Below are 12246 nucleotides of genomic sequence, written 5' to 3' on the forward strand. Positions count from 1 at the left end.
ATAGGAGAGAGGAGCCAGTATGAATTGTACATGTAATAAGAACCCCCAATATTGTACCTGTAATGAGGTACTGTACCTATAATAAGAGCCCCTCATCGACCTATAATGGGAACATCTCGGTATTGTTCCTATATGAGTATCTCGGTATCGTACTTATAATGAGAGCCCTCTCTTCTGTACCTATAATAAAATCCCTATCAACTAGGTCACTCATTACGTCACTTCTCTAGCAAGCAGGTCATTCATTACGTCACTTCCCTAGCAACCAGATCATTCATTACGTCACTTCCCTAGCAACCGTGTGAGCCATAGCCATGAAGGGTAAACAAATGTTTATTGACTGCTGTGGGGGGGGGGGGTCAATCACACTGGGCAAACAGTTTCTTACAAACCTAAGCAGCAAATTACCCAGAGTAACAATCAGGCGGTGGAATTGTGCATAGATTTGTGTCAACTCTTCTGCTGCCTTCCCTAACGCAGTCCTCAAATAATGACCTAAATTATAAATGTCATTTTAAAATGAAGCTGTATGTTTTTGAGGAACGTTCAGTTACAGTACATTTAGTACAAGGGAGTACATGGGAAAGACAAAGAGCAGAGGAATTAGAATTATTATTATTATAATAAAAAAAGAAGAGCTAAACCTACTTGAGTCATACAGCAGAGGAATTAGAAGCACATGTATGTCAAGGCTATCTGCTCAGAACTTTGTAGTCCTTAGTGTAAACCCATTTTGATTAAGGATTAGCACTTCTCATTATATGTTGACTTTCAGAATGGTTTCAGATGGTTGGTAATTAATGGTCGTGGATAACAAGGTCACTGATGCATGTAGGAATTGAAACATAACAACGTCTCAGTTATGTACGTTAGTCTAGGATAATGTGTGTCAGTGATGACCCAAGACTCTCCATTGAACACACCATAACTTATCCCTACATTGTATCAATTGCATCTGCTAGAAAAATGACAGGATGGATAATGAGAATCTTCAAAACTAGGGATGCCAAGCCCATGATGACACTCTTCAGGTCACTTGTTCTATCTAGCCTGGAATATTGCTGCACACTAACAGCACCTTTCAAGGCAGGTGAAATTGCCGACCTAGAAAATGTACAGAGAACCTTCACGGCGCGCATAATGGAGATAAAACACCTCAATTACTGGGAGCACTTGAGGTTCCTGAACCTGTACTCTCTGGAACGCAGGCGGGAGAGATACATGATTATATACACCTGGAAAATCCTAGAGGGACTAGTACCGAACTTGCACACGAAAATCACTCACAACGAAAGGAAAAGACTCGGCAGACGATGTAACATCCCCCCAATGAAAAGCAGGGGTGTCACTAGCACGTTAAGAGACAATACAGTAAGTGTCAGGGGCCCGAGACTGTTCAGCTGCCTCCCAGCATACATAAGGGGGATTACCAATAGACCCCTGGCAGTCTTCAAGCTGGCACTGGACAAGCACCTAAAGTTGGTACCTGACCAACCGGGCTGTGGCTCGTACGTTGGATTGCGTGAAGCCAGCAGTAACAGCCTGGTTGATCAGGCTCTGATCCACCATGAGGCCTGGTCACAGACCGGGCCGCGGGGGCGTTGACCTCTGTAATCATTTGACTACCGCCCACAGGATGGGTATGGGGTGCATAATAAATATATTAAACTAACTGACGTCATTTACGGGGTTCCGGCAAAGTATATAAAATTATTAAGCCTCTTCATACTTTTATTATATTAGAATATGAATATTTCTCTTACATATCTGTGATATAGAAGACTAGCATGTATCTGGCACCTAATATTATCATGTAAATAGCAAGGTAAATACTAGACTAATACTTATTAGAGGAGACCAAGGTTGAGGTAAATAATGGTTTAACTGGTTGTGCAGCTGGTAATGTGTTGACCAACGTGCTGGTATGTTTGTGTCTGTCTGTCTGTGTCTGTGTTTGTCTTAATATTTTTGGAAACAATAATATCCAAGAGGTACGTAGCTTGTATAACTGGAAAGAATAGAATCAGGAAAGGGACATTCAACCTAACAATTCGCTTAAGACCCATGTAAAACACCACAACATCTATGGTATATGTAAAGCGGACAAATATGCGAATAAGCCTTGCGAATGTGAAAAAAAAACTATGTATGGTTCCTGCCTCCACTAAATCGCTTGCCAGACTGTTCCACTTCCTAACAACTCTGTGACTGAAGAAATACTTCCTAACATCCCTTTGACTCATCTGAGTCTTCAGCTTCCAATTGTGACCCCTTGTTTCTGTGTCCCATCTCTGGAACATTCTGTCTCTGGCCACCTTGCCTATTCCACGCAGTATTTTGTATATCGTTATCATGTCTTCCCTGACCCTCCTGTCCTCCAGTGTCGTCAGACCGATTTCCCTTAACCTTTCTTCGTAGGACATTCCCCTTACCTCTGGAACCAGCCTTGTTGCAAACCTTTGCACTTTCTCTAATTTCTTGACATGTTTGACCAGGTGTGGGTTCCAAACTGGTGTCTGCATACTTCAGTATGGGCCTGACGTACACAGTGTCTTGAACGATTCCTTACTGACGTACCGGAACGCTATTCTCAGGTTTGCCAGGCGCCCATGTGCTGCAGCAGTTATCTGGTTAATGTGTGCTTCTGGCGACGCACTCTGTATTATACTTACTCCTAGATCTTTCTCCTTTGTGTGTGTGTACTCACCTATTTGTTGCTGCAGGGGTCGAGTCTTAGCTGTGTATGTGTGTGTGTGTGTGTGTGTGTGTGTGTGTGTGTGTGTGTGTGTGTGTGTGTGTGTGTGTGTGTGTGCGTGTGTGTGCGTGTGTGTGTGTGTGCGTGCGTGCTCGTGTGTGTGTGTGTGTATGTTTGTACGCTCGTGTGCATGTGTCTGTGCGTGCGCCCTCGTGTGTGTGTGTGCGTTCATGTGTGCGCGCTCGTGTGTATGACCCACTTAATATTTGTATTTATAACTCATTACAATTGTGACCAGGTGTGGACGTGTCAGTGGCTCATTACTTTGTAATTTATTCATGATTGTAACCATGTATAGGAGTGTAGATGATGCATTACCTTTGTAACTTGCCATGATTGTGACCAGATCTACCTGGAGTTCATTACCTTTGTAACTAGTTCAGCTATCATAACTTTGGGGTCCAGTCACTGGACCCATTTTGTACCTCTGTAATCTTTTGACTACCGCCCACAGGATGGGTATGGGATGCATAATAAACATATTAAACTAACTAAACACTGACAACTGACACATCCACTGACACTGGCACAACCACTGACAATTGACACAACCACTGACAACTGACACAACCACTAACAACTGACACATCCACTGACACTGACACAACCACTGACAACTGACCCAACCACTAACAACTGAGACATCCACTGACACTGACACAACCACTGACAACTGATACAACCACTAACAACTGACACATCCACTGACACTGACACAACCACTGACAACTGACACAACCACTGACAACTGACACAATCACTGACAACTGACACAACCACTGACAACTGACACAACCACTGACAGCTGACACAACGAGCAGTACAGTTACAACGCTGATAAATGGTCTTTAAGCTTCTGTTAACATTAATATCAGGGGACTAGCAAACACCTGTGCACGACCCAATCTAGCAAACACCTGTGCACGATCCAATCTAGCAAACACCTGTGCACGGCCCAATCAAGCAAACACCTAGGCACGACCCAGTCTAACAAACATCCTGGAGTTTACCTGGAGAGAGTTCCGGGGGTCAACGCCCCCGCGACCCGGTCTGTGACCAGGCCTCATGGTGGACCAGAGCCTGATCAACAAGGCTGTTACTGTTGGCTGCACGCAATCCAACGTACGAGCCACGGCCCGGCTGGTCAGGTACCGACTTTAGGTGCTCGTCCAGTGCCTGCTTGGAGACAGCTGGGAGGCAGTTGAACAGTCTTGGGCCCCTGACATTTATTGTGTTGTCTCTTAACGTGCTAGTGACACCCCTGCTTTTCATTGGGGGGTGTTGCATCGTCTGCCGAGTCTTTTGCTTTCGTTGTGAGTGATTTTCGTGTTCAAGTTCGGTACTAGTCCCTCTAGGATTTTCCAGGTGTACATAATCATGTATCTCTCCCGCCTGCGTTCCAGGGAATACAGGTTCAGGAACTTCAAGCGCTCCCAGTAATTGAGGTGTTTTATCTCCGTTATGCCCGCCGTGAAGGTTCTTTGTACATTTTCTAGGTCAGCAATTTCACCTGCCTTGAAAAGGTGCTGTTAGTGTGCAGCAATATTCCAGCCTAGATAGAACAAGCGACCTGAAGAGTGTCATCATGGGCTTGGCATCCCTAGTTTTGAAGGCTCTCATTATCCATCCTGTCATTTTTCTAGCAGATGCGATTGATACAATGTTATGGTCCTTGAAGGTGAGATCCTCCGACATGGTCACTCCCAGGTTTTTGACGTTAGTTTTTCGTTCTATTTTGTGGCTGGAATTTGTTTTGTACTCTGATGAAGTTTTAATTTCCTCATTTTTACCATATCGTAGTAATTTGAAATTTCTCATCGCTGAACTTCATATTGTTTTCTACAGACCATTGAAAGATTTGGTTGATGTCCGCCTGGAGCCTTGCAGTGTCTGCAATGGAAGACACTGTCATGCAGATTCGGGTGTCTGCAAAGGAAGACACGGTGCTGTGGCTGACATCCTTGTCTATGTCAGATATGAGTATGAGAAACAAGATGGGAACGAGTACTGTGCCTTGCGGAAAAGAGCTTTTCACCGTAGCCGCCTCAGACTTTACTCTGTTGACTACCACTCTTTGTGTTCTGTTTGTGAGGAAATTATAGATCCATCTACCAACTTTTCCTGTTATTCCTTTAGCACGCATTTTGTGCGTTATTACGCCATGGTCACACTTGTCGAAGGCTTTGGCAAAGTCTGTATATATTACATCTGCATTCTTTTTGTCTTCTAGAGCATCTAGGACCTTGTCGTAGTGATCCAATAGTTGAGACAGACAGGAGCGACCTGCTCTAAACCCATGTTGCTCTGGTTTGTGTAATTGATGGGTATCTAGATGGGTAGCGATCTTGCTTCTTAGGACCCTTTCAAAGATTTTTATGATATGGGATGTTAGTGCTATCGGTCTGTAGTTCTTTGCTACTGCTTTACTGCCCGCTTTGTGGAGTGGGGCTATGTCTGTTGTTTTTAGTAACTGTGGGACGACCTCCGTGTCCATGCTCCCTCCATAGAATGGTAAAAGCACGTGATAGGGGCTTCTTGCAGTTCTTGATGAACACGGAGTTCCATGAGTCTGGCCCTGGGGCAGAGTGCATGGGCATGTCATTTATCGCCTGTTCGAAGTCATTTGGCGTCAAGATAACGTCAGATAGGCTTGTGTTTACCGAATTCTGTGGCTCTCTCATAAAAAATTCATTTAGATCTTCGACTCTCAGTCTGGTTAGCGGCTTGCTAAAATCTGAGTCATATTGGGACTTGAGTAGCTCACTCATTTCCTTGCTGTCATTTGTGTACGACCCAGTCTAACAAACGCCTGTGCACGACCCAGTCTAACAAACTTCTGTGCACGACCCAAATTATCAAACACCTGTGCCCGACCCAGTCTAGCAAACACCTATGCACGACCCAGTCTAACAAACACGTGTGCACGTTCCCCTCATCCCATAATTATCACTGGGCATAAGTCATTGGTTGTGTGAGGTGCTGTCATTAACACCACTGCTGTCAGCGGCGGTGCTGTCAGCACCGGTGCTTTCAGCGGCGGACACTGCATGCTGCTCTTTTGGCATGTCCGCCGATCTTTGTCGATTATGGTGGGTGGTAGCATGTGGGCGGGCATTACGTGGGCAGCTTACCTCGTCCATCGCCACCCCGTCCGTATACTGCAGAGATAAATTCTTCCCCACCCCCACTCCCACCCCCAAAAAAATGGCTATCAACGGGATTATCGTCAGAAATCAGGCGATTCCTCGTGAGTTTAAGTAACCAAAATTCCACGAAATTCGTTAGGTAAATCTTTTAAATCTCTACAGTTTTTTGCTTCTTAGTATTGTGCGGTGACTGTGAATGAAGTTTTGTCTGGATGATAAAAAGTTCCACTGACTTCGTGACTAACTGTCTGTATTTATGTAAGCTGTCTTGTGTGAGGTTGCCAGACGTCAGGCACGTTTCTACATCTCTTAGAGACATGACTCTCTTAAGGTATCATTTTTCACATTTAGCAATAATTAATAAGAATTTATCACAAGAAACCACAAGTCTAACATACAACATCCAAATGGTCGTGAGTTCGATTGGGACAGTTATAGGCAAGTCTTCCTGTAACCTCTGGCGGCAGAGGTGTAAGGGTAGAAGAGAACCTTACACTATACTACGATCCTAATTTCATCTGTGTATATAGTAGTGATAACTAGACTGTGCTTAGTCTTAATTAAGTCATTATCAGTAGATAACCTCACTTCTATGTTCTCTTTAGTTTCCACCTTTCTTCCTTCGTAACACTTCTCTTGTGAATGGAATGCATCTTCCTCAATATTTCGGTGATTGTTCGCACATTCTTATGATAAGGTGGAAAATTTTAAAAACACTAAAACATAAAGCTTATTCAAACATGAAATATTATCCAACTGAATCAGACATTGAAAAAAAAACTGAAAATAATCAAATTTAAGACATACAAATCAATACATAAGTTCCTAGAACAAGAGCTATAAAGCAGCCCGTAGTATTGTACTCTGATTCTCATTCATTATGTTTTAATGTGACGTAAATATAAACGTACTGAACACAGAAGCAGAAGATTGTCATATCAAAGCGAAGACAAATACACTTCCGTGTTGGCTTGATCCATAATGAAGAACGAACGTCAACACGGTGCAGCATGAAGGAACAAAGGCGCAGATCGGAGTGAACCCTTAATTAATGAGACGGTGAATCAGCTTGCTGGTGTCTCAGATTCAAGAATTATTAATGTTCATATAGTATGTGAAGCCCGTGTGGGGCATTCAGCGCAAGGAGTGGTGGAGGCTCGATCCTCCTTCCGCTAATACTGAGAGGTACGCACTGCTCTGGTAGCCAGCTTAGATTCAAGGAGATAACGATTAGCCAGAGAAGCAAGGCTCGCAGGATGGCAGTCACACATACGTAGGGTAGGTGTTTACCTGGAGAGAGTTCCGGGGGTCAACGCCCCCGCGGTCCGGTCTGTGACCAGGCCTCGCAGGATGAACATGAAGTGCACAATAAACTAGCTGCTCAGGAGGCACAACTAAAACAAGTCATGAAGACGAGAACTTAAGACTTTTTTTCGCTAATGCTTGATCAAGCAGTTCTATCAGTCTCTCGGGGTTTCGGTGGCCTTAATAAAATACTTGGGCTGTGAGCTGAGGAATAGACAACGGTCACTATCACAAGTGATTCTCTCACTTGATAAGCAAAACTTTTTAAGACGACTAAGAGAAAATAAAGTAAAGCGTTTTACGTTAAAAAAACGGGTACCACAAAGCAAGATATAATAGTTGCAAGAAAAATAAGTACAATAAACGCATAGAGGAATGAATACTCACGATCGTCAGAGATCCGGGAGTCTAGTAATTCCTTGTAGACTTTTAGGTCAACATATCACGTGCTACCTCAGAGCGTAGTGGGAAGGGAGGCTGGAAGGCAGCACTGGTGTCTTCAGTGGCTTGAAATAAGCACTTTAACACATAAACAACCCACATCCAAGCCAGTGACATGAATACAAACCAGATTAAAGTACATCCGAAAATTTGTCATAAATATCTTTCTCTTCATCCGAAGCTTTGTCATTAATATCTTTGATGGTCTATTTTTATTCTGTATTGTGTAAAACATCTACCGCTTTCTCTGGTTAATGTCATACTTTTTTTTTTAAACATACCGGCCGTCTCCCACCGAGGTAGGATGACCCGAAAAAGAAGAAATACTCACCATCATTTACTCCTGATGCTTCTCCAAATTGCAATATTCCCACTCCTTCTTCAGAGTGCAGTCACTGTACTTCCCACCTCCAGGACTCAATACTGTTTGCTACAAGTTCATGTTGGGGACAATATATTTACGTTTACAACTTTTTCTGCAAAAAATGCACATAGTTTGGATGCTTTGTAAGTGATACAACTCACAGTAGGCCGCTGATATATGTAAATTCGTCACTCTTTTGAGGCAAATATGTCTTATATTTTTAGACGATGTGGTACAGCCATTATCATGGGTAAGTTTAATTATTGACTTTCTGAAGATAATATGAAAACAAAAGTGACAGTACTCCTTGAGTTTCAGAGTCTGTAGCTATGTTTAGAACATGCAGAAGTTTACTTTGTCGACTTATGATCTAACAGTTGTCTTCCTCCGCAGAAGTGGCAGGAGCCGTCTATGCAATTGGGTTACACATTACTGTCAAGAAACTGGCCTGTCACAGAAGCTTGGTGACAGTACTGTCAAGAAACAAACCTATCACAGGGTTAACCATATTTCCGTGTAGAGGAATTGCAAGAAAAACTTCGATCACCTAGAACTTACATCATGGAGCAACTGGAAGAGAAGCCTTCCTTACCTAGAACTTCCAGCACGAAGGAACTGCATGAGAAACCTTGCTCACCAAGAATTAATAGCGAGGAGGAATTGCAAGAAAACCCTTGCTCACCTAGCGCTTCCAGCACGAAGGAACTGCAAGAGAAACCTCGCTCACATCGAACTGGCACAGACGGGTAATTAGCGTATTGTGAAATAGTTGTTGTTGCTGTGTTTCCCTGATATCAGTCGTCATGTTGAATTGGTTTTGCCTTGGTAATTTGTGGTACTGTCTGGTAATATAGATCAGTGCTATATTACCTGACAGTTATTTTATATTATTTATTAGATGAAAGAAAAACAGGGATAGAATTATTTATAAGAGTAATTGCTACTGTCAATGTTTCTCCCCCGAGGTATGTTGGACTTGGAATACGGGGCGGGGATTATTTTTGTCCGGAGATATCTTGCTTGAATGAACGGAGACCGGATCAATGAAGCTCATCATTGCAAAACAAATAAAAAATGCAGAAAAAGAAGAATCAGGTACAAAAGAAAAATTGGCTTCTTACACGGCTTAAAGTTGGCTTAACCCAAATTACAATAACAAGTTTGGTTATGGCCTATGTTAATGTTTGATAATGTCACTTTAGAGAGAAATTTACACGATCTTGTCCACAAACAAGGATAAATACAAATATAGATTTAACTGAAGATCCAAAATAGTCAAAATAGTCAGGTCACTTGTTCTATCTAGGCTGGAATATTGCTGCACACTAACAGCACCTTTCAAGGCAGGTGAAATTGCTGACCTAGAAAATGTACAGAGAACCTTCACGGCGCGCATAACAGAGATAAAACACCTCAATTACTGGGAGCGCTTGAGGTTCCTAAACCTGTATTCCCTGGAATGCAGGCGGGAGAGATACATGATTATATACACCTGGAAAATCCTAGAGGGACTAGTACCGAACTTGCACACGAAAATCACTCACTACGAAAGCAAAAGACTTGGCAGACGATGCAACATCCCCCCAATGAAAAGCAGGGGTGTCACTAGCACGTTAAGAGACCATACAATAAGTGTCAGGGGCCCGAGACTGTTCAACTGCCTCCCAGCATGCATAAGGGGGATTACCAACAGTCTTCAAGCTGGCACTGGACAAGCACCTAAAGTCGGTTCCTGACCAGCCGGGCTGTGGCTCGTACGTTGGATTGCGTGCAGTCAGCAGTAACAGCCTGGTTGATCAGGCTCTGATCCACCAGGAGGCCTGGTCACAGACCGGGCCGCGGGGGCGTTGACCCCCGGAACTCTCTCCAGGTAAACTCCAGGTTATTATTATAATCAAAGAAAACCCTAAACCGACAAGGGTCATACAGTATACGGAGAATGAAGATGAGGATGATGATAGTCGTAATGATAGTTTTGACGAAAACCTGATATATTACCGACATTTTTTTTTTATATTTCTCAGGCCAAACGTCGAGTTTGGGTTTTGTTTAGTGGGTCTAGGTTTGAGAAGGACTTGCCCAGTATGAACCAGTAGGCCTGTTCCTCCTTATGTTTTTATCCAAGGTGTCCTGTTATTTCTGCAGGTCACGTGCAGCACTGGACCGCCTACGTGCATACCGGTCCAAGGAACGCAGACGCCTAGCTATGGAGCTGGATGAGCTGTGTTCACAAGCGAACACTGCCCATGCAGGACTCAGACTGTATCTGTTGATCACTACACCTAAGGCACCAGTACTCACCCCTCCAGCAACCGTAGTCATCCCGCTACTAACAAACAGAACTGATTGGCTACTCGCTCGCTGGTAGTGACCTGTGTTCCTCAATCTGCTCTACTATATGTTTTACATTATCTTACGGAAGGTAGTATTGCTGACTTTTATCACTATATAGTGTTTTAGGTCGCTGCTACAGCAAGATTACAGAGTATGTAGATAAATACATATGCACAGTTCAAGCCATTTCTTGAGAAAGATGCTTCGCTACAAGTGGCGAAACGTTTCCTCAATAAATGTCTTGAACTGTTCATATGTATTTTTATCTACATACTCTCGGTATCACCATAAAGTAATAACTACTTCCGCTCCATCATGGCACCGTGAGTGACACTCCCACTCCATGGCACCATGAGTGACACTCCCACTTCATGGCACCATGAGTGACACTCCTACTCTATGGCACCATGAGTGACACTCCCACTCCATGGCACCATGAGTGACACTTCCACTCCACGGCACCATGAGTTACACTTCCACTCACCACAAGTGACACTCCCACTCCATGTGATAAATGGGTTAGAAAATCGACAAGTTGAAGAATGAGACACGCAACATTTGGGAATCTTTATTGAGGAAACGTTCTGCCCCCAGCGCCTTCATCAGTCCAGTGCAAAGAAGAATGGTGGAAAAAGAGGAGGAGTTTGAGGCAGTCAGTCTCTCAGCTTCGAATCGATGTGCCCAGCCCATCAATCTTGAAGAAAGTACAGCATATACTCGTGCGGATCTTGACGTTACATAGTGCATCAGTCAAAATGTTGCCGAAGGTGTCACAACACTTTTTTTTAAACTTTTTACTAGTTGTTAAATAAAGGTTTATAAATGGCAATGTAACCTCGGATAACTTGAAATAAAAAATAGATTTTAGGCCTATAGAAAACAGTAAATAATTAACTGTTAAAGCTGCAAATTAAACTGAAGCAGGAAGAGGGATAGTTTGCAATATGAACCCATAGTATCAATGTGCTCGTCGAAAGCGAATTTTGACTGGCTGCCCCAACACTGCAAACTACCTGCCTGCTTGTTATATTGTAAGCGCTGCGAGTGTTAAGCCAGCAGAAGTCACCAGATCCAACGATCTGCAGGACCAAGTCGTTCTCTCCGTGTTACGTACCATGTTTTTAATAAAGTATGCCTGCCTTGGTGAGCCGGGACATGCATCTCCTTACTCTGTGCAACTCCATTCTCCTTCTTCTTGTTGATTCGCCGGTATTCTCCCGGCCCGGGCCTTTTCCAAGTGGTGGCCTGGCCTTGGTTCCCTGTCTAGGGAGTGTTTGAGACCTGTCTCCCATGGGAGGAGGTACAAGTACCCCCTCATCCCTCATCTTTGGGACCAACTGTCCCCAGGCCTAGCCACATTCCCCGCCCTCACGGGGCTCGTAGGGAGAAGCTAGGCCTCTCTGGTCTGCCATTCCCGCCACCAAGGGCGCTAATGGCAATGGCAGTCTTGTGAGCTGCAAGCTCGGGCTCAGGCACCTAACCTACCCTAGAAGGGCTGGGCATGGTGTCGATTGCAATTTTTTTTAAGGTTTATTTAAAGGAATATAATTTTTTTAAAGAACTTTTTATAATTTTTTTTTTAAATTTTTTCTTGAGATTTTTTAAAAGATGTTTTCTAATGATGTTTTTCAAGAATTTTTCATAGTTATTAGTTATTCTTTATAATTTTTGGTTACTTTTTCATAATTTTAGTTATTTTTCATATTTAGTTATTTTTCACAATATTTAGTTATTTTTCATCATTTTTAGTTATTTTTCAAAATTTTTGGTTATTTTTCAAAATTTTGGTAATTTTTCATTATTTTTAGTTATTTTTCATAATTTTTTGTTATATTTCATAAATTTTGGTTAGCTTTCATAATTTTTGTTTTTGCTTAATATTATTTTAATATTTTTCATAA

At 42.9% G+C, this 12246-nt stretch overlaps 1 protein-coding gene across 1 annotated transcript in view; it reads left to right on the forward strand.

Moving 5' to 3' along the window:
* Positions 1 to 8572: 8572 nt before the first annotated feature.
* Positions 8573 to 12246, forward strand: part of LOC128692292 (angiotensin-converting enzyme) — a 158635-nt gene continuing 154961 nt past the window's right edge. The window contains exons 1-2 of the mRNA XM_070096268.1: positions 8573 to 8757; positions 10157 to 10304. Coding sequence (XP_069952369.1) covers positions 8573 to 8757; positions 10157 to 10304 — 333 coding nt within the window. The remainder of the gene's footprint in view (positions 8758 to 10156; positions 10305 to 12246) is intronic.

This window comes from Cherax quadricarinatus, chromosome 53 (assembly GCF_038502225.1).
Source record: "Cherax quadricarinatus isolate ZL_2023a chromosome 53, ASM3850222v1, whole genome shotgun sequence".
Classification (NCBI taxonomy): domain Eukaryota; kingdom Metazoa; phylum Arthropoda; class Malacostraca; order Decapoda; family Parastacidae; genus Cherax; species Cherax quadricarinatus.